At 44.8% G+C, this 27,597-nt stretch overlaps 1 protein-coding gene across 1 annotated transcript in view; it reads right to left on the bottom strand.

Annotated features, from left to right (window-relative positions):
- Positions 1–515: 515 nt before the first annotated feature.
- LOC141154939 (cytochrome P450 2F3-like) overlaps positions 516–27,597 on the bottom strand; it is a 61,545-nt gene continuing 34,463 nt past the window's right edge. The window contains exons 7-10 of the mRNA XM_073641506.1: positions 26,238–26,379; positions 7,818–8,005; positions 4,831–4,972; positions 516–2,787 (exon numbers count right to left, since the gene is read on the bottom strand). Of these exons, the coding sequence (XP_073497607.1) occupies positions 2,606–2,787; positions 4,831–4,972; positions 7,818–8,005; positions 26,238–26,379 (654 nt within the window). The 3' untranslated portion in view covers positions 516–2,605. The remainder of the gene's footprint in view (positions 2,788–4,830; positions 4,973–7,817; positions 8,006–26,237; positions 26,380–27,597) is intronic.

The raw sequence follows: 27,597 nt of genomic DNA, 5'->3' as shown, positions 1-27,597 counted from the left end.
TTCACACTGGCCACTGGAACTTTTTTTGGACTTTAACTTCCTATTGTTCCATTAAACACCACGTTTACAAGGCTATGGCAATTGATCCTGCCTATCTTTTGTATTGAACCGTCAAATGAGCTTGTGCTAAGGTCATTGTGAAGACAGAAGGAGCAGGGTCAAAAGTGACATTACCTATTGTGATTGATGGATCCTGTGTTATCAGCCTAGTATAAAGTTGTTAACTGTCATTGTAATCATGAATCTCAAAAAAGTCCCAGTCGCTGGTGTGAAAATTGCAGGATTACTAATTTTTTTTTTTTAATAAAAATTGTTAACTGAAAAAAAAACAAACATTGCCAACATATTTTTTTTAAATACATGTAACACAAACTTCGCTTTAAGGAAAACTTTTCATCAGAAAATGACCCATTTTTTATGTTAAGCATATTGTTTAAGAATTTTTTGTTATGTTTATTTATTTTTTTCATTTTTAATGCCATTATCTGTCTTATAAAAAGCTGGATATCTTGCATTTTTTCCCCTAACTACTGCATGAAAATAGGCTGATACTTCTTGATCTGTAGGGATTACTTTTCAGCAGTCATCTCATTATCATCACAGACATGATTGATTACAATGGAAGGTAAAACCTTCATGCAGGTAACACAAGCTCACTCCCCATTATTTTCTCATTTTTATTAGTAAAAAAAACTATAAGTTGTACAATCACTTTGAAGGCGATATATACATCTTTGCACATTTTTTACTATTATTCATTTGCTTCCTAATTGCAAATTTTAGGGTGACCATAATTATTACACCTTACATTATTTCTATGTAAGATAGTAAAAGCCAAGTTCTTACATATCTTTCTGTCCGCCAATGGGTATTCAATCACAGAGAAAAACAACAGTGAATATTTAAGCAAATGAGGCAGTAAGTGAACCAAGGGCGGAATGATTCCTAGCTACTGTATCAATCATCCAATTTCCTCCCCCCCCCATGTGTTTAATTGACATCTTATATGTGCTGCTGCCTCTTCAACTATTACTGATATACTAGGGGAAATCGAATAACCCTAGGTTGAATCCACATTTAAATAAAGATTCAAAGATGATTTTCTTAGCGATAGAAAATCCATTTGTGAACGGGAAGTTATCTTCAAACTTGTCTTTTTTCACCTTATAATAGTCACTATTGAACATTTCCAACTGTTTTTCTGCTGTAGAGTCTGTGCAACTTCACATAGCTGGCTGTACTGCTGCTTCTAGCACAGATGCAAGAGCTTGTTGCTCCTGAATCCTGTTGGTCAGAACTGATATCAACTGCTGTGTCTGCTCTACCCATCACTCCTCTCACAGTAGCACAGTGTTAGCTATATCAGCGGGGAAACATCAGTACAATGAGCTAAAAAAGAAAGAACACAGATGCTGCAGAAGGAGGGGGGACATCACACATCAGACAGCATAAGAGTCTGCAAATTAATAGGGAAATCATTGTTTTAGAAGGAGAAATCAGTACCAAAATGAAGCTGTGCTAATACATGAAAGCTAGTGCAAGGAGCAGCATCTTGCACACATAGACCTTACATCCAGCAAGTATTACTGGGATCAGTTTATTCAGTAAATTTTGGTTCTTTTGGCTCGCAAAACTGAAAAAAAGCAGTGGATTTGCTTCAGAAATGTGTGACTTAAATTATGTCTGCCTGATAACCATATCTGCTTTGGAAGGCACTTCTCAAAATTGCTTAGTGATGACAAAATTCACAATTTACCCTTGATTTGAAGCACAACACATTGATGGGCTAGTGTTTTTTCACATAACTGTGGAGCAAAATTATAAAATTCTGTATGAATTCAATGTAGTTTAAAGGGATTTTCGGTCTTTTACAAAAATGTAACAATTTCAGGAATGGTTTTAGAACAATAAAATGACTTGTACTCACCTGCTGTAACCTTCTTGGATCTAGTGCTGGTCACACCACAAAGAAACAAATGACTTCTCATTCTTAAATCACCTGACATCGGAGACTTGTGATTGGCTGCAGCAGTCATATTATTCTAATGAAACATCCCAATCACTTGTCTGCTGCAGCCAATCACTACCTTTAGTGGTCAAGTTACTGAAGAACATGATGTCATTGCTTCATATCCTGGTGCAGATTACTGGAGTGGCCAATGCTGGATCCACAGGGATGAGAGCCAGTGAGTGTGCCTTATTTTATCACTTTAAAACTATCCTTAATATTTGTAAGAATTTAACCCCTTGATAAGGGTTCTGCACTATTGGGCATCCCCTGCTTATTTAATTCAGCACCCCAATTAAATTAAAAGCAATTGATATCTGCCACAGCTGCATCACTATTCCTGGTGGATGGTATTCCATTGCGAACGAAAGATCAATGTTTTTCAATAGTGTACATCGTATCTCAATAAATTTTTGACATATTACTGCAGATTTTTTTTACCATGGTGAAAGTTTTTTTTACATTTTGTTCTGATAATACATTTGAGAGCTGCTTCTTATCCACCAATATAAATGACAATGCTGCTCTCTATTGGTCGGCACCAAATCCATTTTCTATACCAACGAATTACACGTGAATTGCTCTTCACTAAGTAGCCTAGCGAGGTACTGCTCTGAGCTGGTAAATAGGGGGCACATTGCCAACGCCGCTGACTGATGGGGTCAGGTCAATCTCTTCAGGTTGCACCGTGGGCTTGAAAGTCAAATTTTGCAGAAAAGTAGTAAAAAATATGAAAATCTCCATGCGGGCCAACCCTTCCCCCAAGCAGATACGTTTACCTGAAGAATAAAAACACATAGGATCATTAACATAATAGTAAAGGAAGAGTTTTCTTTGCATATTACATGTAGGCTTTTTTTGGACATTTTCTCCCAGACTATTCCCAACATTGTAATGAATGGCAGCCCAGAAAAGAGGATATATCATTGGTAGCTCCAACTGTGATTTCTCAGATGAAGCTTCTTCTGCTCCATTGCTCATCTCTGATGCATTATAGGAGCTTTGTGTATTGGCAGGGGTCAGTATGGGCACTGTAACCATTCTTTGTCTATTTAGTCCCATATGCAAAAACCCCCAATGTGCTATGTGAGCTGAAAACTTTTTATCATAGTAGGAGGGAACTTTTTCAGTAATGTTTTCTACAGTGACTTTTCCATGGGATCGGATCAGATTGGCTAAACTTTTTCATGATTACACACATCAATGAGTCTTGGGCTCCCATGGTCCTCTTGCCGATACACTGATTGTCCTTTCCTGGACCACTGCATACTGGAACACCCGCCACAAGACCTGCCATTTTCAAGATGCCATCACAATTTGACCCTTGCCATAATTCTCATACTCTTACGTTTGCCCATTTTTTGTGCTTCCAACACATCAACCTGAGGAACTTGATACAGTATACAGTATATCCCTCTAAATAACCGGTGCCATTGTCATGAGTTAATGTTAATTACCTCACCTGCTGGTGGTTTTATTATTATGGTTTATTTATTTATTTTACTCACTTATATACCATATTTCCATGAATTCGACAGTGCTTTTACAGACATTGTCGCTGTCCCCATCGGGGTTCACAATCTAGTCACAAAGTCACAAAGACTCTAGTATGTCTTTGGAGTGTGGGAGGAAACCGGAGAACCCGGAGGAAACCCACGCAAACACGGGGAGAACATCCAAACTTCTTGCAGATGTTGTCCTTGGTGGGATTTGAACCCAGTACTCCAGCGCTGCAAGGCTGAAGAGGTAACCACTGAGCCACCATGCTGCCCATGGTTGATCAATATTCCTAAAGCGCTGGGCGCTATTAATATTTTAGGTAGGAGACTAGCAGCCTTCACTGAAGAGCATGCTCAGAACCAGAAGTACAGCCTGCTGAAGCCATCCTTCTGTGTTTTTATTGAAATGGATTTCTTCTTCATCGTCATCCACACCATAATGCAAATCTACGATCAGGGCCATAAATTAGAAGACCAGGAGATACATAGGAGGTAATTGATTCTATTGCCCTGAACAAGCAGAGTGAATTGCACATGCGCCAGTCTTCTCATTTTGCCAGGGTCACATGGTCGTTGTTTCTCCCTTGCGAGAGAATCGGGCCGATTATGTTAAAGACACTCTTTTCAAACTCTGTTGGAGATTGAGCCAAGTGTGATCCGATTCTCGCATGTGAGGATAGCATCACAGGTGGGAGAAGATGGAGAACTTAATTTCTCCATCTTCTCCATTGTCTCTGCCCACAGATGTTGGACTGCGCACAGAGGGAATCCGATAGACTTGTATGGTTGTGTGCGATCCGAATATCAGAGCCACTCTCAGCTGCAATTGTTTTCTCATGCTGAATTGGCATGAGAAAAAAAACCTCGCAAATCCTTAGTAAAACATTGGGCCGAGTGCTATCCGATAAAATATTAGAGAGCACTCGGCAGCATAATGCACCGTGTGAGCTAGTACTTAGGGAGGCAAATGCTGTGGAGGGGCAAGGAACATTTTTTTTTTACATCAAATTTAAGATATAGAAAGAAGATAGCACTGGTGTTGAATGGAGAAACCTTATGGTTCCCTTTAAATGCTGGTTTCATAAAGAGTTGTACTTGATACAATTAGACACCATTTTGAAAGTCTACGGGGGACAGTACAGAATATAATATTACAATGTTTGACGCAGACGACTCATGCATCATGTAGATAAAAGAAACCTGGTCGATGCGTATTAAAAAAAGAGTTCATTACATTTTCCTAAATTTTACCTTTGGATTTTTATTTCATTGGATCTATGAGTTAGTAAATATACATGCTCATTTAATGTCATTATTATGTACCTGTAGAGAAAGGCATAAAAGCCTCATTATTCTTGAACCGATTATTTTCATCCAAGAAGTTTTCTGGGTTGAACATTTCAGGTTCCTTGAACTTCTCAGGATCATTGTGGACTGAGGTGAGGACTGGGATCACATTTGTGCCCTGTAAGACAGTCATATATAATATTCATTATTATGTTTCATACATTGCATTATTTTTTAATGATCCTCTCAAGATTTCCGCTCTTTGCTACCATTCCTCCATACTGTCTATATCAACAACAAAATACAATGTATACTAAACCCTATTAAAGGTTAAGTCTAACAAGACTCTGGGCTAGAATGAGACACTTATGACTTTTTCCCTATTTGTTATCAAGGTGAGTATTGTACATTTATATGAAAAAGTTTGGGCACCCCTATTAATCTTAAGCTTAATGTTTTATAAAAATTGGTGTTTTTGCAACAGCTATTTCAGTTTGATATATGTAATAACTGTTGGACACAGTAATGTTTCTGCCTTGAAATGAGGTTTATTGTACTAACAGAAAATGTGCAATCTGCATTCAAACAAAATTTGACAGGTGCATAAGTATGGGCACCTCACCAGAAAAGTGACATTAATATTTAGTAGATCCTCCTTTTGCAAAAATAACAGCCTCTAGTCACTTCCTGTAGCTTTTAATGATTTCCTGGATCCTGGATGAAGGTATTTTTGACCATTCCTCTTTACAAAACAATTCCAGTTCAGTTAAGTTTGATGGTCGCCGAGCATGGACAGCCCTCTTCAATTGATCCCACAGATGTTCAATGATATTCAGGTCTGGTGACTGGGATGGCCATTTCAGAACATTGTAATTGTTCCTCTGCATGAATGCCTGAGTAGATTTGGAGCGGTGTTTTGGATCATTGTCTTGCTGAAAGATCCATCCCCTGCGTAACTTCAACTTTATCACTGATTCTTGAACATTATTGTCAAGAATCTGCTGATACTGAGTGGAATCCATGCGTCCCTCAACTTTAACAAGATTCCCGGTGCCGGCATTGGCCACACAGCCCCAAAGCATGATGGAACCTCCACCAAATTTTACTGTGGGTAGCAAGTGTTTTTCTTGGAATGCTGTGTTTTTTTGCCGCCATGCATAACGCCTTTTTGTATGACCAAACAACTCAATCTTGGTTTCATCAGTCCACAGGACCTTCTTCCAAAAAGAAATTGGCTTCTCCAAATGTGCTTTTGCATACCTCAGCCGACTCTGTTTGTGGCGTGCTTGCAGAAACGGCTTCTTTCGCATCACTCTCCCATACAGCTTCTCCTTGTGCAAAGTGCGTTGTATAGTTGACCGATGCACAGTGACACCATCTGCAGCAAGTTGATGCTGCAGCTCTCTGGAGGTGGTCTGAGGATTGTCCTTGACTGATTTCACCATTCTTCTTCTCTGCCTTTCTGATGTTTTTCTTGGCCTGCCACTTCTGGCCTTAACAAGAACTGTCCCTGTGTTCTTCCATTTCCTTACTATGTTCCTCACAGTGGAAACTGACAGGTTAAATCTCTGAGACAGCTTTTTGTATTCTTCCCCTGAACAACTATGTTGAATAATCTTTGTTTTCAGATCATTTGACAGCTGTTTTGATGAGCCCATGATGCCACTCTTCAGAGGAGATTCAAACAGGAGAACAACTTGCAAGTGGCCACTTTAAGTAGCTTTTCTCATGATTGCATACACCTGGCTGTGAAGTTCAAAGCTCAATGAGGTTACAAAACCCAAAAAAGTGCTTTAGTACGTCAGTAAAAAGTAGGTAGGAGTATTTAAAACAAGAAAATGATAAGGGTGCCCATACTTATGCACCTGTCGAATTTTGTTTGAATGCAGATTGCACATTTTCTGTTAGTACAATAAACCTCATTGCAAGGCAGAAACATTACTGTGTCCAACAGTTATTACATATATCAAACTGAAATAGCTGTTGCAAAAACACCAATTTTTATAAAACATTAAGCTTAAGATTAATAGGGGTGCCCAAACTTTTTCATTTAACTGTATATTATTTGTATTATTTGCAGTATTTTCAAGCTCAAACCAAAATACAATAGAGTTGCACAACTGCACATTTCTCTATTTTTCTATTCTCTGCGTATGCTCCAGTAATTTTGGCTAACAAATACTGCAAATGCATAATACTGACCTGAATAGTTAATTTACAAAATCATATCTTCGTACACTATGTAGTGTCCATTGCCAAAACCTGCAGCTCAGTACATATTGAAGTGAATCTGGCCCCCAGCTGATCGGTTGGGGTGCTGGATTGACATATCTGATCTTGATGACCTATCCAAGAATAGATCATCAATATCCTAAGTTTGGACAACTCTTTTAATGGGACATACTAAGTCATTCATAATATTGTAGATACAATTTTTGGAAAACACCAATTCTTGCAGGATTGGCCAACACACTGTTCTCCGAACTAGTCACTTTGCTGTAGATAAGCAAAGGTTCATTTTCCTTTGTCTACTAAATTAATCCAAGCCAAATGTTTGATGTGCCCCATCATCTGAGTAGGATTTATTTGAGCCTTGTCTACTAATCTAACTACTTTCTACCCTTCACCTATTAAACAAATATTCAATGTCACCTGCTTACCCTTCAAATTTGTTTATGGTTGAAAAGGTTTTTTCTTAACTTCTATATGATTTATGACCCTATATGTATTCGCAATACCTTCTAAAATCAAGAATTGCAACTTATATCCGTATGCTCAAATCAGCCATATGGCATTGGATTAGCTATTGGGGTTGCAGTTGCACCTGGACCTTGGCTCAAAAGGTCCTCTGCCATTTAAGAAGACATCAATATTCTAAATGGCTCATGGTAGGGCATGTATGTCCCTGTTACAGATTTTGAATTGAGGCCCAGAAGTTTCAAGTTCTGACAAATGGACAGTGGTTATGGTTATGTGAAGGACTCTAACGTCACTTCAACCGTGACATGGGCTTTACTTCTCACCTTAGGCAGATAATAACCTCTGAACTGGGTATCTTGTATGACACAATGTGGTAGACTCAGTGGAATTATACTGGTAAAACGTTGTATCTCGTGGATCACAGCATCAGTGTATGGCATCTTACTTCTGTCCTCCACTGTTGGGCAACGGTTTCTTCCAATCACTTTGTCTATCTCTTGGTGAACTTTTTCTGGTTGGATACAAAATAATTCATTTGAATTCTAAGCATCAGTATATCTAAAGTGATACTAGAACTAACTAGTCTAAATATGAAATGGTGGATGATTGGTCAAGGGAGTAGCTAAAGGGGATTCAGATGTCTCCATGTCTTGGCGTCTGCGGAGGCCTTTGAGTCAGATAAGAATATTCAAGGATTATAAATGACACTTGGTACATGGCGGAGGGCCCAGCTATAGATTTTACATTGTGGCTAGTGTTGAGCATTCCGATACTGTAATATCGGGTATCGGCCGATATTCGCGGTATCGGAATTCCGATACTTAATTCCGATACTTTTACAATATCGGATACCGGAATCGGAAGTTCCCATAATGCCTGCGCTCTGCAGTGTCTGTGAAGGATGACAAGTTGGATGGCAGCGCGATCCAGCCTGTCATCAGAATGACATCCCAGCGGGGGAGAATTCTCCTGATTGTTTAAAAGCCGGCGGGCGGTATAAAGCCGCCGGCTTTTAAACAATCACACAGCCCCATACTGCTTCCCCGCAGCCTCCCACCCCGATCCTCCGCTCCCCTCGCCACCTCCCATCCCGATCGTAAGTTAGGACCGGGCGGGGAGCGCAGCTCCAAGGAGCGGGGAGTGAAGGACCCGGGCGGGGAAGCCGGCAGTGAAAAGACTTCACTGCCGGCTTTCCCGTTCTGTGCTGCGCTTTCCCGCCGGTTATTTCAAATGAACAGCTGAGGTATCAGCTGATGCCGATCAGCTGTTCATTTGAATTAGCCGCGGTGCCCTCAGAGGGTTCATGTGAGTTCATGCTTGACTGCATGAACTCACATGAACTTTCCCACGGCCGCACAGGTCAGCCTCACCTCCCAGACCATCAGCCCGTCATGATTAGTGTGTGTGCGGGGTGTGTGTGCGGTGTGTGTGCGCGATGTTTGTGCGGGTGTGCGCGGTGTCTGTGCGATGTGTGCGGGTGTGTGCAGTGTGTGTGCGGGTGTGTGCGTGCAGGCAGACATAGGCCGATGTGACACTACTACTCCCATCGGCCTATGTCTGTCCCCCGTCCACTCCTGCCAGCAGGATCAGCTCGATGGGAGCAGTAGTTCCCATCAGACTGATCCTGCTATTTAAATTGCCCTACTGTGTCCCCAATAAATGTTAAATACATGTCATTGGTGGCCAGTGGTTACCTACAATAAATTAGTTCATACATTACCTGTCCCCTCCGATCGCCACCTAAAATAAAGTAAAAAATAAAAAACTACACCTATACTCACCAAGACACCTAATTCCCCGAAGCCATCGATCTCCTGTAATAAAATATAAAATAATAAACCACAACCTTATCCTTACCCCTCCGTAGTAGTCCACGAGTGTCCCACGAAGATCTCCAGTTCAGAGCAGCCACATAGAATGTGACCGCTCTGAACCGCTGCCGCCGCTAGAATGACGGGGCCGTAAGGGTTCACCGGAGTTCAGGCAGCGCTGCTCCGGTTAGCTCCTTTACGGCCCTGCTGTATCGTGAGAAATTCCCACGGTACAGCAGTGCCGTAAAGGAGGTCTTCGGAGCTGCGCTGCCTGAATGCACTCCGGTGACCTCAGTCAGTGGCTCCCGCTGCCGGGAGCGGACGTGTTCCCGGCAGCGTGAGCTTACAGCAGCCATGCACAGCTGTCACCATCTCCAGATGTGACAGCTGTGCATGGGAGATCAGCGCAGGAACGTGGACAGGTAACTATTATTTTTAGTAAACTAAGAATTAAATAAAATTGTGTGTTTTATTTCAAATAAATTATTTTTTTCTGGGTGTAGTGTGTTTTTTCTTTTTAACACTTTGTAGGTTAGTAATGGGGGTGTCTTATAGACGCCCATCATTACTAACCTGGGCTTCATGGCAGCTGGCGCTGACATGAACCCCACCACTATTACCCCCTGCCACCGCACCAGGGCAGCGTGGAAGAGCGAGGCTAAGTGCCAGAGTTGGCGCATCCTATGGATGCGCCATTTCTGGGGCGGCTGACGACTGGTGTTTCTAGCCTGGGAGGGGGCCAATATTCATGGCACCCTTCCTGGGCTATTAATATCAGCCCCCAGCTGTCTGCCTAGCCATTGCTAGCTATTAAAATAGGGGGGACCCCACGTCATTTTTTGGGGGGGGGTCCCCCATTTTAATAGCTAGTAAAGGCTAGGTATTCAGCTGGGGGCTGATATTAGTAGCCTGGGAAGCTCCGTGGGTTTTACCCCCTTCCCAGGCTTCAAACATCTGCCCCAGCCGTCTGCTTAACCTCCTCTAGAGACTAAAATTATGGGGGATCCCACGCCATTTTTTTTTTAAATAAATCCATTATTTTAACACTAAATGACATTTGAGGAGTTAATAAAGATGCAGTCCCTAAATTATTATTTATTTTTTAATTAATTTTTCCCAAAACTTTTGACGTGGGCTTCGCCATATTTTTGTATGCCAGCCAGGTACAGCATCCAGCTTCTATGAACGCGCCATTTTCCGGGGCGGCTGCGGACTGCAATTTTCAGCGGGGGGCAGAAAGCTTGGGCCTCCCTGCGCTGCAGATTCCATCCCCCAGCTGCCTAGTTGTACCTGGCTGGACACAAAAATAGGGAGAAGCTCCACGTTTTTTTTTTTTTTTATTATTTCATGAAATTCATGGAATAATTAAGAAAAAAAGGGCTTCCCTATATTGTTGTGTCCAACCAGGTACAAATAGGCAGCTGGTGGTTGGGGGCAGCCCGTTCCTGCCTGCTGTACCTGGCTGGACCCAAATATAGTGCAAAGCCCCACGTCAATTTTTTTTTAATTATTTCAGGAAATTCATGAAATAATTAAAAAAAAATTATGTGGGGCTTCGCCCTATATTTGTGTCCAGTCAGGTACAGCAGGCAGGAACGGGCTGCCCCCAACCACCAGCTGCCTATTTGTACCTAGCCGGACACAACAATATAGGGAAGCCCTTTTTTTCTTAATTATTCCATGAATTTCATGAAAAAATTTAAAAAAAAAATACGTAGGGCTTCGCCCTATTTTTGTGTCCAGCCAGGTACAACAAGGCAGCTGGGGGCTGGAATCCGCAGCGCAGGGAGGCCCAAGCTTTCTGGGCCCCACCCGCTGCAAATTGCAGTCCACAGCCGCCCCGGAAAATGGCGCGTTCATAGAAGCGCCATCTTCTGGCGCTGTACCCAACTCATCCAGGGCCCTGGTGCGGTGGCTCACTGGGTAATAAAGGGGTTAAGGCCAGCTTGGCATTATCAGCTGGCCCTAAGCCCGAAATTCATGGGGTCACGCCAATATTAGACATGACCACCATGAATTTCTAGTAAAGTATTTAAAAAAAACACAAACACCCAGAAAAAAGTCCTTTAATTGAAATAAAGACACAATTCTTTATTGTTCTAAATTAAACCATACTTACAGTCACGCCCATTCCAGCTGAAGCCAACGATCTCCTGCAATAAAAGTAAAATAATAAAGCAACCTCATCCTTACCTTTCCATGGTTCCCAGGACAGCTTCAGCTCTGCTACATCGAGATGACAGGCTGGACCGCAGCAGAACGCTGCCATCCAGCCTGTCATCCCGCAGACACTGAGAAGCGCAGGCATGCTTGCGCTCCTCAGTGTCTCGCTGTGACGGCATCCAGATGAGCCGAGGTCATGTCCAATGAACTCAGCTCACCTCATGCACATCACTGACAGCGTGGGAAAATTCTCCTGCACTCAGCGCTTCAGCGTGAGAATTTTCCCACGCTGTCAGTGACGTGCATGAGGTGCGCCGAGTTCATTGGACATGACCTCACCTCATGCACGTCACTGACAGCGTGGGAAAATTCTCACACTGAAGCGCTGAGTGTAGGAGAATTCTCCCACGCTGTCAGTGACGTACATGAGGTGAGCCGAGTTCATTGTCGGCTCATCTGGATGCCGTCACAGCCAGACACTGAGGAGTGGAAGTATGCCTGCGCTTCTCAGTGTCTGCGGGATGACAGGCTGGATGGCAGCGTTCTGCTGCGGTCCAGCCTGTCATCTCGATGTAGCAGAGCTGGAGCCGTCGTGGGAGCCATGGAAAGGTAAGGATGAGGTTGCTTTATTATTTTTCTTTTATTGCAGGAGATCGTTGGCTTCAGCTGGAATGGGCATGATGGTAAGTATGGTTTAATTTAGAACAATAAAGAATTGTGTGTTTATTTCAATTAAAGGACTTTTTTCTGGGTGTTTGTGTTTTTTTTAAATACTTTACTAGAAATTCATGGTGGTCATGTCTAATATTGGCGTGACCCCATGAATTTCGGGCTTAGGGCTAGCTGATAATGCCAAGCTGGCCTTAACTCCCTTTATTACCCAGTGAGCCACCGCACCAGGGCCCTGGATGAGTTGGGTACAGCGCCAGAAGATGGCGCTTCTATGAACGCGCCATTTTCCGGGGCGGCTGCGGACTGCAATTTGCAGCGGGTGGGGCCCAGAAAGCTTGGGCCTCCCTGCGCTGCAGATTCCAGCCCCCAGCTGCCTAGTTGTACCTGGCTGGACACAAAAATAGGGCGAAGCTCCACTTTTTTTTTTTTTAAATTCATGAAATTCATGGAATAATTAAGAAAAAAAGGCCTTCCCTATATTGTTGTGTCCGGCCAGGTACAAATAGGCAGCTGGTGGTTGGGGGCAGCCCGTTCCTGCCTGCTGTACCTGACTGGACACAAATATAGGGCGAAGCCCCACATCAATTTTTTTTAATTATTTCATGAATTTCCTGAAATGATTTAAAAAAAACTGACGTGGGGCTTCGCACTATATTTGTGTCCAGCCAGGTACAGCAGGCAGGAACGGGCTGCACCCAACCACCAGCTGCCTATTTGTACCTGGCCGGACACAACAATATAGGGAAGCCCTTTTTTAAAAAAATTATTTCATGAAATAATTAAAAAAAAATTGACGTGGGGCTTCGCACTATATTTGTGTCCAGCCAGGTACAGCAGGCAGGAATGGGCTGCCCCCAACCACCAGCTGCCTATTTGTACCTGGTTGGACACAACAATATAGGGAAGCCCTTTTTTTCTTAATTATTCCATGAATTTCATGAAATAATTTAAAAAAAAAATGCGTGGGGCTTCGCCCTATTTTTGTGCCCAGCCAGATACAACTAGGCAGCTGGGGGCTGGAATCCGCAGCGCAGGGAGACCCAAGCTTTCTGGGCCACCCCCGCTGCAAATTGCAGTCCGCAGCCGCCCCAGAAAATGGCGCGTTCATAGAAGCGCCATCTTCTGGCGCTGTACCCAACTCATCCAGGGCCCTGGTGCGGTGGCTCACTGGGTAATAAAGGGGTTAAGGCCAGCTTGGCATTATCAGCTGGCCCTAAGCCCGAAATTCATGGGGTCACGCCAATATTAGACATGACCACCATGAATTTCTAGTAAAGTATTTAAAAAAACACAACACCCAGAAAAAAGTCCTTTAATTGAAATAAACACACAATTCTTTATTGTTCTAAATTAAACCATACTTACAGTCACGCCCATTCCAGCTGAAGCCAACGATCTCCTGCAATAAAAGTAAAATAATAAAGCAACCTCATCCTTACCTTTCCATGGTTCCCAGGACAGCTTCAGCTCTGCTACATCGAGATGACAGGCTGGACCGCAGCAGAACGCTGCTATCCAGCCTGTCATCCCGCAGACACTGAGAAGCGCAGGCATGCTTGCGCTCCTCAGTGTCTCGCTGTGACGGCATCCAGATGAGCCGAGGTCATGTCCAATGAACTCAGCTCACCTCATGCACATCACTGACAGCGTGGGAAAATTCTCCTGCACTCAGCGCTTCAGCGTGAGAATTTTCCCACGCTGTCAGTGACGTGCATGAGGTGCGCCGAGTTCATTGGACATGACCTCACCTCATGCACGTCACTGACAGCGTGGGAAAATTCTCACACTGAAGCGCTGAGTGTAGGAGAATTCTCCCACGCTGTCAGTGACGTACATGAGGTGAGCCGAGTTCATTGTCGGCTCATCTGGATGCCGTCACAGCCAGACACTGAGGAGTGGAAGTATGCCTGCGCTTCTCAGTGTCTGCGGGATGACAGGCTGGATGGCAGCGTTCTGCTGCGGTCCAGCCTGTCATCTCGATGTAGCAGAGCTGAAGCTGTCGTGGGAGCCATGGAAAGGTAAGGATGAGGTTGCTTTATTATTTTACTTTTATTGCAGGAGATCGTTGGCTTCAGCTGGAATGGGCGTGATGGTAAGTATGGTTTAATTTAGAACAATAAAGAATTGTGTGTTTATTTCAATTAAAGGACTTTATTCTGGGTGTTTGTGTTTTCTTTTAACTTTGACTATGGGGTTAGTAATGGGGGTGTCTTATAGACGCCTCTCCATTACTAACCTGGGCTTGATGTCAGCTGGCATTATAAGCTGACATCAACCCCAACCCTATTACCCCCTGCCACCGCACCAGGGCAGCGTGGAAGAGCGAGGCTAAGTGCCAGAATTGGCGCATCCTATGGATGCGCCATTTCTGGGGCGGCTGACGGCTGGTGTTTCTAGCCTGGGAGGGGGCCAATATTCATGGCACCCTTCCTGGGCTATTAATATCAGCCCCCAGCTGTCTGCCTAGCCTGTGCTAGCTATTAAATTAGGGGGGACCCCACGTTATTTTTTTTGGGGGGGTTCCCCCATTTTAATAGCTAGTAAAGGCTAGGTATTCAGCTGGGGGCTGATATTAGTAGCCTGGGAAGCTCCGTGGGTATTACCCCCTTCCCAGGCTTCAAACATTTGCCCCAGCTGTCTGCTTAACCTCCGCTAGAGCCTAAAATTAAGGGGAACCCCACGCCAATTTTTTTTTAAATAAATCCTTTATTTTAACACTAAATGACAAGTACAGTAATCAACACTGTCACTGTACTTCATATATATGTGACTGACATGTTTCTATCTATCTAATCTATGTGTGATTCTCTATTCTTTCTATTCTAAATTGTCGGGTACAGATGCTGAATTGCCGGCCGGCTTTCTTAAAGAGACGGTGCATGAAAACACTATTATTTTTTTAAATAAATCCTTTACACTAAATGACAAGTACAGTAAGCAACACTGTCACTGTACTTCATATATATGTGACTGACATGTTTCTATCTATCTAATCTATGTGTGATTCTCTATTCTTTCTATTCTAAATTGTCGGGTACAGATGCTGAATTGCCGGCCGGCTTTCTTAAAGAGATGGTGCATGAAAACACTATTATTTTTTTAAATAAATCCTTTACACTAAATGACAAGTACAGTAAGCAACACTATCACTATACTTCTTATATATGTGGCTGACATGTTTCTATCTATCTAATCTATGTGTGAAGCTCTATTCTGTCTGTTATAAATTGTCGGGTACCGCTGCTGAATTGCCGGCCGGCTTTTTTAAAGAGACGGTGCACGAAAACACTAATATTTTTTTTAATAAATCCTTTACACTAAATGACAAGTACAGTAAGCAACACTGTCACTGTACTTCATATATATGTGACTGACATGTTTCTATCTATCTAATCTATGTGTGAAGCTCTATTCTTTCTGTTGTAAATTGTCGGGTACCGGTGAATGCCGCTGATGAATTGCCGGCTTTTCATGTCATTCTACATTATTCTTAGTTGTTTTCCTTCATGTAGAATTAACCTACAAGGAAAGAAAGGGTTTATTTTCATTCCAATATTTGTGTCCCATTGACTTGCATTGGTTTCCGGTATCGGAATCGGCGATATCCGATACTTTTTGGGTATCGGCCCGATCCAATCCGATACGATATTTCCTGATATCGGAAGGTATCGCTCAACACTAATTGTGGCCCATCAAGCTCCATGTTATGTCTCCACTGTTGGATTTTTGCTGGATACCTGGCAATTCCTAGTTATTAGTGTTGAGCGAACATGCTCGACACTGCTCGGTACTCGCCCGAGCATCACGCTACTCGGGATGTTCGGCGAGCACCGAGCATTTCCGGGTTACTCAGGCGGGAGCTCGGGTCTCCGCCCTGCATGTTTGGCGCTCTTTACAGAGCCAATGATCATGCAGGGATTGCCAGCCAGTCACTGTAATGCCGCAGCCATGTTGTTTGTGGGCATTACAGTGATTGGCTGGCCGCACAGCGTCACCTCGAATATTTAAAACCGGGCGCCGCCATCTTGGACACAGTCGTTCCGGATCAGACAGTGTAGGGACAGCGCTACTGATTTAGGGAGAGATATATCCTGCAAAATAGTTAGTGTAGGGTCTGGAAAGGCTGTCAGATCAAACAAACAGTCCTTCTCAGGACTAATATCCATCCCAGGTATATCAGGCAGGCAGGCTGTATAGGAGACGCAGTGGTTATACCAGCAAACGCTGCATTACAGTCCTGTGTGCTGCTCCTGTTGCTGAAATTGCTGGAATTAGCTCCAGGTCCCGGGGGCCAGGAAAAATCCTTTTTTTTTATCTAAATCCTCTTTTTTTTTTCCTCCTTCACAATGTACAAATACCCATCTTATTAACCTTTTGGTGTCCCCCCCCCCAAAAAATAAAAAAAAGTGTGCCTCTGATTTTTCAGACACAAATATATCTGTTGAAAATAGTCTGGTGTAGGCCAGAGAAATAGAAGTGTGGTTTTGCAGTTCCACGGTTCAAACCTCTGTATTATCCACTTTTCGGCCATTTGTATCTAAAAAAAACAGTTTGAGTGTGTCGCTCACTGTTCAGCCGCAAATATATATATATTCAAAAAAGTCTGGTATACATCAGTAAATTATAACTGTGGTTTTGCTGTTCCACGGTAAAACATCTCTATTATCCTGCTTTTGGCATTTTTTGCCGTAAAAAATAAATAGTGTCTCCTGATTGTTCAGACACAAATATATCTGTTGAAAATAGTCTGGTGTAGGCCCGAGAAATACAAGTGTGGCTTTGCAGTTTCACGGTTCAAACCTCTGTATTATCCACTTTTGGGCCATTTGTATCTAAAAAAAACAGTTTGAGTGTGTCGCTCACTGTTCAGCCGCAAATATCTCTATTTCAAAAAGTGTGGTATACCCCAGTAAACAATAACTGTGGTTTTGCCATCCCACGGTAAAAAATCTCTATTATTCAGGTTTTGGTAGTTTTTTCTGTAAAGAAAAACAGTAGTGTCTCCTGACTGTTGTGACACAAAAATATATCTGTTGAAAATAGTCTTGTGTAGGCCCGACATCCCAGTGTGGTTTCGCAGTTCCACAGGTCAAATCGCTGTACTATCCAGTTTTGGGCCTTTGGTATCTAAAAAAAAAGCAGTTTGAGTGTGTCGCTCACTGTTCAGCCGCAAATATCTCTATTTAAAAAAGTGTGGTATACCCCAGTAAACAATAACTGTGGTTTTGCCATCCCACGGTAAAAAATCTCTATTATTCAGGTTTTGGTAGTTTTTTCCATAAAGAAAAACAGTAGTGCCTCCTGACTGTTGTGACACAAAAATATATCTGTTGAAAATAGTCTTGTGTAGGCCCGACATCCCAGTGTGGTTTTGCAGTTCCACGGGTCAAATCGCTGTACTATCCAGTTTTGGGCCTTTGGTATCTAAAAAAAAAAAGCAGTTTGAGTGTGTCGCTCACTGTTCAGCCGCAAATATCTCTATTTAAAAAAGTGTGGTATACCCCAGTAAACAATAACTGTGGTTTTCCTCTTCCACGGTTCTAATCTACTCTTTATTACCCTTTTTCCATTGATAGTGCAAGTGTAAGCTATTTTACTTCATTTACAATGGGCAAGGCGCGTTTCAAGGGACGTGGAAGTGGACGTTCTGGTGATGGTTCGTGCAGAGGACGGGGCCGTGGCCAAGGTGAAAATGTGCCACAACCAACAGCCACATCTTCTCGCTCCCACTTCTTGACCGAATTACTAGGGAAGCACAGAACAACACCAGTATTGAGAACTGATCAGTGTGAACAGGTTATTAATTGGATAGCAGACAATACTTCCAGTTACCTGGGCACCACGACCTCCGGTCTGTCTTCCACACGGTCAACTCTTAGTAGCCGTGAGTCTCAACCGCATACTCCTCCTCACCCTGATGCTCCTTCCTCCCACCATGCCGAGTGTCATCAGACAGCAAGTGATCCCACACTTGGACACTCTGAAGAGCTGTTCACTGGTCCATTTCTATATTTGGGCCCCTCGCCTGATACGCTTGAAGTGGTGGAAGAGGAGATCCCATGTTGCGATGCCCAAATACTTGAACAGCCACGGCCACAGGAAGTCGACGTTGGCAATCTGTCACAAGAGGTGGACGATGACGAGACACAATTGCCAGGAAGTGAGGAGGAGGATCATGGTGCGCAAGTGGAAGAGGAGGAGGTGGTGGATGATCTAGTAACTGACCCAACGTGGTAGGAGGACATGCAGAGTGAGGCCAGCAGCACACAGGGGGAGGGAGGCAGAGTACCCCAGCAGGCAGGAAGAAGCAGTGTGGTGGCTGCAGACAGAAGGCAGGCAACCGTTCTCCGTAACACCAACACGAGGGACGTTGCCAGTACAAGCGGTAGGTCTTCCAGAGTCTGGAATTTTTTTTAAGACTCTGCTGATAACCCCAAAAAGGCCATATGTTCCTCCTGCCATGCCAGCATCAGCAGGGGTGACAAAACTACCAGCCTGACCACCACCAGCATGATCAGGCACATGGCAGCAAAGCACCCGACTTTGTGGGGCGAAACCCAGGGTCCACGACCAGTGTCAGCGGGTGTCACCACTGCTTCTTCCACTGTTGTGCGTGCAATAGAACCCCCTGTTGTGTGTGCAAGGCAATCCCCTGTCCATACTGCATGTAAAGATGCCCCCTCCTCTCAGTCTTCACTTGTTATGGCAGTTTCTCAAGAAACAGCATCAACGTCCACGTCCACGTCCCACCGCAGCGTTCAATTGTCCATATCCCAGACCTTTGAACGAAAGCGGAAATTCACAGCTAACGCCCCACAGGCCACAGTCCTAATTTCGCACATTTCACGACTGCTTGCATTGGAAATGCTGCCTTTTAGGCTGGTGGAGACGGAATCCTTCCGCAATCTTATGGCGGTGGCCGTCCCTCGGTACTCGGTCCCCAGCCGACACTATTTTGCCCGGTGTGCCTTCCCCGCACTACACAAGCACGTGTCCCAAAGCATCTGCCATGCCCTCAACAACGCAGTTACTGGGAGAGTCCACCTGACAACGGACACGTGGACAAGTGCTTCTGGCCAGGGACGGTACATCTCTCTGACGGCACACTGGGTAAACATAGTGGAAGCCGGGACCTAGTCGGACCTTGGGACGGAACACATCCTACCCACACCGAGGATTGCGGGCCCTATGTCAGTCAGAGTTGCCCCCACAGTGTACAGCTCCTGCGCATCCTCCTCCTCATGTTCAGCCTCCATCTCAGATATCACCACATCAGTTACAAGCTGGAAGCATTGCAGTACTGCCTCCGCCAAGCGGCAACAGGCTGTGCTGAAACTCATAAGCTTAGGTGATTAACCTCAAACTGCTTGTGAGTTGTGGACAGCTGTGAAAGAGCAGGCAGATCTGTGTCTGAGACCGCTGAACCTTCCTCCCGGCATGGTCGTGTGTGACAATGGCCGTAACCTGGTGGCGGCTCAGAGGCAAGGTGAGATCACATACGTACCATGCCTGGCTCATGTGCTTAACCTCGTGGTTCAGCGGTTTCTTAAATCGTACCCCAAGTTGCCAGATCTGCTCGTGAAAGTACGCCGCCTGTCAGCTCATTTTTGCAAGTCGGCTACAGCTTCCGCCGCCCTTGCTGTGTTGCAGCAGCGTTTGCAGCTTCCGGCACACCGACTGGTTTGTGATGTTCCCACACGTTGGAACTCTACCCTCCACATGTTGCAGAGGATTTGTGAGCAGAAGAGAGCAGTTGTGGAGTACCAGCTGCAACAAGGCCGTCGATATTCAGGTCAGACTCCACACATAAGACCTCAGGAGTGGACCTGAATGTCTGACATATGTACCATCCTGACAAACTTTGAGGAGGCCACCAAGATGGTGAGTGGCGATGATGCCATCATTAGTGTCAGCATCCCACGTGTCTGTCTTTTGCAATGCTCTCTGCAGAGAATTAAAGAGGAGGCATTGCAGCCAGAGTATGATGAGATGGATTACGAAGCCGTAGCGGGCGATTACACACAGCCCAGCCTCATCTCATCCCAACGTGCATTGGGGGACAATGAGTGAGAGGAGGAGGAGGAGGAGGAGGAAGAACAGGAGCTGCTATCATGCATTGTAGACGGTAGTACCTGTACAAGTGTCATACCGTCGGTTCAGCATGGGTGGCCTGAGGACAGGGGGGAGGAGGAAGAGGAGGAGGAGGAGGAGAGCATGGTCAGTCATCATCTTGGTGAGGACACGGAAATCTTGCCCGTTACCAGTCTGGCACGCATGGCTGACTTTATGTTACGCTGCCTTAACCGTGACCCTCGCGTTGTCAAAATGTTGGGTGACAGTCATTACTGGCTGGTGACACTTTTAGACCCCCGCTACAAGGAGAACTTTCACTCTCTTATTCCTGAGGTGGAGAGGTCTACAAAAATGGGGCAATACCAGAAGGCCCTTGCTGCAGAACTCTTAAAAAAATTCCCATCTGAACACGCTAGCGGCAGAGGTCACAGTTCGTTGCCCAACCAAGGCATACAGGCGAGAGAGATGCAACTCCAATCCAGCAGAGGCAGGGGAACACTGTCAACGTTCTGGGACAGTTTTCTGACACCCGCCCAGCTTACAGGCCCTGAGGCGCGGGGTACTCTCACAAGGAGTGGAAAGCTTCAAAAGATGGTGAGGGAGTACCTTGCCGATCGTACCAGTGTCCTCCGTGATTCCTCTGTGCCTTTTAATTATTGGGTAACCAAGCTGGACACTTGGAATGAACTCGCTCTGTACGCCTTGGATGTCCTGGCCTGCCCTGCCGCTAGCGTGTTATCGGAGCGTGTTTTTAGTGCCGCTGGGGGAATTATAACTGATAAGCGCACTCGCCTGTCAACTGACAATGCTGACAAGCTGACCCTTATCAAAATGAACAAGGGCTGGATTGGGCCAGACTTCTCATCACCACCAAATGACAGCAGAGTAACATAAAGTCAAATCCACTGTGTTATTTCGCGAGGTGTATTCACATGCACCGCTTCACACCCACACATGGGTATACGCTTCCTCGTTTCGGCTGTTTAATCTTCTTCTCCTTATCCTCAGGCTCCACCACCACTATACCACCAGGGTGCCAGCATTGCAAGTTCCTCCGTCCTAATTTTTGGCAGCTTTTGCTGGGAAAGCATAAGCAAATACCATGGGACACCCACTCCCCAATAATGGGACTTATGTTTGTAATATGCTTTACTGCATGGCTCTTGTAAGGGGCATTGCAAGTTGCTCCGTCCTAATTTTTGGCAGCTTTTGCTGGGAAAGCATAAGCAAATACTATGGGAGACCCACTCCCCAATAATAGGACTTATGTTTGTAATATGCTGTACTGCATGGCTCTTGTAAGGGGCATTGCAAGTTGCTCCGTCCTAGTTTTTGGCAGCTTTTGCTTGCAAGGCATAAGCAAATACTATGGGACACCCACTCCCCAATAATGGGACTTATGTTTGTAATATGCTGTACTGCATGGCTCTTGTAAGGGGCATTGCAAGTTGCTCCGTCCTAATTTTTGGCAGCTTTTGCTGGGAAAGCATAAGGAAATACTATGGGAGACCCACTCCCCAATAATGGGACTTATGTTTGTAATATGCTGTACTGCATCGCTCTTGTAAGGGGCATTGCAAGTTGCTCCGTCCTAATTTTTGGCAGCTTTTGCTTGCAAGGCATAAGCAAATACTATGGGACACCCATTCCCCAATAATGGGACTTATGTTTGTAATATGCTGTACTGCATGTGACGCCCCCCCTGGGCCGTGTGTACACGTGTGTGGGATACCCGGTGCCGGGTCTCTGGGGTCTGTAGTCTCCGTGGCGGTGACCCGGTCCCGTGGCTCAGGCTGGTCAAACCAGTGGCAGTCTTTCTTAGGTTTTGAGGTTAATTGTCCGACTGCGCCACCCGTGGATTGCGGTCAGGGAGTACCACCGCTGCGAGGCAGACCGCTGAGGCTGGTGTTGTGTGCGCAGCGTAGAATGGGATAACTCCCCTCGGGAGGAGTATAGCCTCAGGGCAGTGAGTGTGGATGATGGGGGTGATGGTGCATGAGCGCAGCAGGAACGACTCAGAGTCTTTGCAGTGCAGTTCAGGGTCTTTACTGATGATTATAAGGTAGACCCTCCCGGGAGTACTGGCTAGCATAAGAGGCCTGGTCAGTCTGTGAGCAAGCAGGAGTTCCCCTGGCCAGGTGGAGTTGTAGGCCTCCCCGTCTGTCTGCACTCTTCCTGGCTACCTTGCTGTAAGCGGGTAGAAGTAGCCCATGTCCCTGAGTGTACCGTGTAGTGCTCACCCGTATGGCTGGTGACTTGGGGCCTTCTGTTAGCCTCCGCTCCACGACGGCGGTGCTGGTCCCTTGCTTGTGACTGAGCCTCCGGGCTTCTATGGCCAGAGGACCTGAAATCCCCTGCCGGCTGGTTTCTGCTGCTGGATATATAAGTCCTCACATCTTCGGACTCCTGTGTCCGGTTCCTATTGTCTTCTGCCAGGGCGAGCTCTGCTCAGCTTCCAGCCCCTGGTCTTTAGCTCCTAGCTCCTACAGAGCTCCTTGCTGTTACTTTCCCTTGCTCTCACTCTGACTCTGACTGTTCTCTGACTCACTCAACCCCGCCCCAGATCCAGTTTATAAGGGCAGAATTCTCCCCTCCCAGGACTGGGGCAGGAGGATGTTGCATGTTTAAGGGATCCTGACCAGGAAACCTCCCACTTGCTCTCCGATGTAATATCTCTATTACTGTGGTGACCAGACCCCTGGGGTGCCACACATGGCTCTTGTAAGGGGCATTGCAGTTCCTCATAATTTTTGGAAAACCTTCCATTCACTGCTTAGGCCAACAGTGCACGGGAGACCCAGTTGCTATAAATCGAAAAAAAGGTTTAGTTAACACCCTCTGACCTCCATGTCATTTCCAAGGGGCATTGGAGTGGCTCGAAATTTTTGGTAGGCATTGCACTCACTGTATGCCCTATAACTGTGTAGCCGAACCGCTCCTTTTGTTACAGAAACATATCCTACAAGACATATCTGGTTGACTGGCCTGATATTGATGTGAATGGTCCCTGTTCCTCCTGCTCTTTCTCCTTTGCCACCACCTCATCCATCATTTATCACCTGAAGCTTTGTTTTAACGGGAGTCATAGAACTGGGATAGTAGCAGGAAAACATCCAGCAATCCTCGAAGGAGGTAGAATATGCGCCAAAACGCTGACCACCTCAGGCCTAGCTGCTACTACATACATGCGCTTGCATTCCAAGGAACAGAAAGATAAGGAGGTGGATGGCCTCATGATCATAAATAATTTACTCGTTGTGTAGGAGGCCGACCACTGCTGCTGTCTACCTTCTGAACTTTGTGTTGAAGCCTGATTGACCCAGGACCCGCAATCCTCTATGTCTGGAGGACGTGTTGCATCCCAGTGTCCAACTGTGTCCCGGCTTCCACAATATTAACCCAGTGTGAAGGCGTCAGTGAGATGGACCATTCCTGGCCACATTCACTTGTCCATGTGTTTGTGGTTAGGCTGTCCTTCCCACTAAATGCAATGGGGAGGGCACAGGTAATGTTTTGGTATGCGCGCTTGTGTATAAGGCGCACCGGGACAAATAGGGGCGGCTGAGGACCGTTTATGGACACCCGGCCACCCCCACGTGGCTGGGGACTGTGTGTGGGCACCCGGCCGCGGGGCGGCTGGGGACTGAGTATGGACACCCGGCCGCCCCCTGGCGGCTGGGGACCAAGCGTGGACACCCGTCCGCCGGGCGGCTGGGGACTGCGTATGAATCCCAGGCTACCGACGCAGCCATGACGTGGTGGCCAGATTCCACCTCCACATGCCTAAAAGGCCCAATTTCAAGTGCAAGCAAGCTAGCAGTATGGTATTGCAGCCTGGGGGTGGGTGGGTGGCAGGCTGCATACTTGCGCTTGTATTGCAAGTTATGGGGGAGGTATAATTGAACACTGCCCTGGGACAAGGACTTGCACGGGGATAGTTGCAAGTCTGCATCTTCTGATGCGGCAAGGATCACTTCTGATGGGCACACTTTTAGGCAGTGACCTGGGTGTCAGAGATGCATGGCCAGATAAGGTTGTAAAATGTTAAAATGACATTTCCCGGTGAATGCATTTGTCACGGTTGAAAGCAATACAAACGTGCAAAAACGCATAAAAAATGCTACTTGTGAACATAGCCCAAGGTGTGGAGGAGTATTTTTGTTTTTGATTATTTATTTTACCTTATACACAAGTCTTTACCCTGGAAAGGATGTTCCTTAACCCGTTTCCGACCTGGTCAGTAATAGTACGCACCAGGTCGAGAAGGCCGGTTCAGCGGGGGCTCCGGCGGTGAGCCCGCACTGAAGCGAGCACATGTCATCTAATTATTGGAATCGCAATCCACCCGCGGCTGTTAACATGTTAAATCTCTGACAGTGGCATTTAACTTGCGCTTCCGGGAGTCCTAAGCCCCGCCCATCAGTGACCCCGTCACGTGATCGCGGGTCACCAATGGGTGGGCATGACAACTCAGGGTCTGGAGCAGACGCCTGTGGTTGTCATGTCTCAATTGCTATGAGCGCCACCTAGTGGTCAGCGCTCATAGCAAGTGAGCATTTCTCCTGCATACAAGCGATCTGCTCATCGCTTGTATGCAGTAGAAGCTATCAGACAACTGCTGCTTATAGTCTCCTCTGGAGACTATTGAAGCATGCAGTAAGTGTAAAAAAAAAGTTTTTAAAAGAATAAAAAAAATAAAAAATATATAAAAGTTTGTCACCCCCCTTTCGCCCCATTCAAAATAAAATATATATATATAAAAAAAAAACCACATACACATATTTGGTATCGCCGCATTCAAAATCGCCCGATCTATCAATATAAAAGAAGAATTAATACAATCAGTAAACGGCGTAACGAGAAAAAAATTTTAAACGCCAGAATTACGTTTTTTTGGTCGCTACAACTTTGCAATAAAATGCAATAACGGGCGATCAAAACATCGGATCTACCCCAAAATAGTATAAATAAAAACCTCAGCCCGGCACGCAAAAAATAAGCCCTCACCTGGCCCCAGATCCCGAAAAATGGAGAAGCTAAGGGTCTCGGAAAATGGCGTCATTTTTTTTTGTTTTTTTTAGCAAGCTTTGGATTTTTTTTTCACCACTTAAATAAAAAAGAACCTATACATGTTTGGTGTCTATGAACTCGTAACGACCTGGAAAATAATGATGGCAGGTCAGTTTTAGCAATCTGTGAACGGAGTAAAAAAAGGACCCAAAAAACAACTGTGGAATTGCATTTTTTTTGCAGTTTCACTGCACTTGGAATTTTTTTCCCATTTTCCAGCACATGATATGGTAAAACCAGTGATGGTATTTAAAAGTACAACTCGTCCCGCAAAAAATAAGCCCTCACATGGCCATATTGAACGAAAATTAAAAAAGTTCTGGCTCTGGGAAGAAGGGGAGCAAAAAAGGAAAACACAAAAACAGAAAGACCCATGGTCGTTAAGGGGTTAACATATTTCACAGGAAAGCACTTACACTTTCGTTTTTGAACGTTTTATTGTGAAACCGTAAAAGTGGCTTAATATCTCTGACCACGTTGTTGACAGCAGTGACCTGGGGGTCAGAAATGCTTCCAGGGGCGATCCCCATGCTGTCCCCATGTCATTTGAGCACTGTCACTATCGTTTTGGGCACCTTTTAGGCTTTCTACAGACTGCCGGGGGTGCCGCCGCAAAAATGTTCGGGTCTCCCATAGACTAACATTGGGCTCATTGCTCGGGTCGAGCACCCGAGTATCACAGTGAGCTCGGCCCGAGCTTCGAGCACCCGAGCATTTTAGTGCTCGCTCAACACTACTAGTTATATGACAAGTGGCTATTTAATTTGATGTCTAGCTGAGTAGTTGGCTTGCCTAAGCGGTCTCCACAGACTTTAGTGAAAAGGGTCATGTGCATGTGCAGACAACTATGCAAGTGGATGGGTGGGTGTGTTTTAGTCTGGTTCGGACAACAGAGTTTACCATTAAGTTTTTGGACAATAGAAAACTTATAATGCAGCTGAGGATACTTCTTACCTGTGATTTCTGGGTATTTCATCAGAATAAGGATCCCATATCTTAAAGTAGTGCTAACAGTTTCTGTTCCTCCAAAAAACAGATTTAGGGTAGTCATCACAAGGGTCTTCATGCTGAAGGTGCTCGTAGGATTTTCTTTCTCCTAAAACCAGCCGAAATAATTTATATTTAACCTACACCAACATAGAAGCATAAGCCATCGCAGTATTTTTCTATCAATCTTTATTACATCAATTTAATTAAAATAGATGAAAAAGGGAAAAACCAAACAGAATAATCACCAATAACTGGTAATACCAATTCATCACACAAGGGGGAGCTCAGACTATATACAAAAACTATGATAAATGTCGGTACAACAAATCTAAATTACTACCATAAAGATTAGCGTATCAAGGTATTTTTCAGAACCAAGGCATCCAAGCTCAAGTAGAGATATGGGTAAAGTGCATACATTTTGCGGTTAACTTCTTCCAGGGGAATAGGTCTGGAAGAACGTAACCGCGAAACGCGCATCGGGGCCAGTGACACCGCAACAGGTCGTACCTGTCATCTCTAGCACTCTGCTCTTCATGTTAGTACCGTTCATCTCCAGCACTCTGCTCTCTATGTTTGTTGTTTATGTGGTATGCTTTGCTGCTTTGCATGACAGTAGATATCTCCTTGCACTATTCTAGGCACCTTATAATGTGGCACTTGCTGTTGAGGATTTTCTATATACTTTGCATGCTACTAGATGTATACATATATATTTTTTTGAACTGTACTAGGCACTTTATAGTGTGGGTTATTAAGATGCATACCTAGGTATAACCTCATATTATAGATAGCAAGATTTATTACCCACATAGGCATTGTATATCGTTGCCTTCTTCAGTACACATGTACAAATTGGGCTCTGTTTGATCCTACAATTATACACTCTGTTGATGGAAAAATATATGCACTTTACCCATATCTCTACTTGAGCTTGGATGCCTGGGTTCTGAAAAATACCTTGATATACTAACCTTTATGGTAGTAATTTAAATTTGTTGTACTGAAATTTATCATCGTTTTTGTAGGGAGTCTGAGCTCCCTCTTGTGGGATGAATTGGTATTACCCATTATTGATGTTTATTCTGCTTGGTTTTTCCCTTTTTAACCTATTTTAATTAAATTGATGTAATGAAGATTAATAGAAAAATACTGTGATGGCTTATGCTTCTATGTTGGTGTAGGTTAAATAATTTAGGTTGAAGTGCCATCTATACAATGACCCTATCTTAGGTTTACCGAAAGGCTTTATATACAGAAGACATTATTAAAAAAAGACAGAGGTGAAAAAGCACAGAGTCTCTCATTGATAACTATTTCTTGA

Source organism: Phyllobates terribilis, unplaced genomic scaffold (assembly GCF_046119375.1).
Source record: "Phyllobates terribilis strain yellow unplaced genomic scaffold, ASM4611937v1 Scaffold_7__3_contigs__length_470593459, whole genome shotgun sequence".
Taxonomy (NCBI): Eukaryota; Metazoa; Chordata; class Amphibia; order Anura; family Dendrobatidae; genus Phyllobates; species Phyllobates terribilis.
The sequence above is the reverse complement of the archived record's forward strand: the minus strand, read 5'-3'. Positions and strand labels throughout refer to the sequence as shown.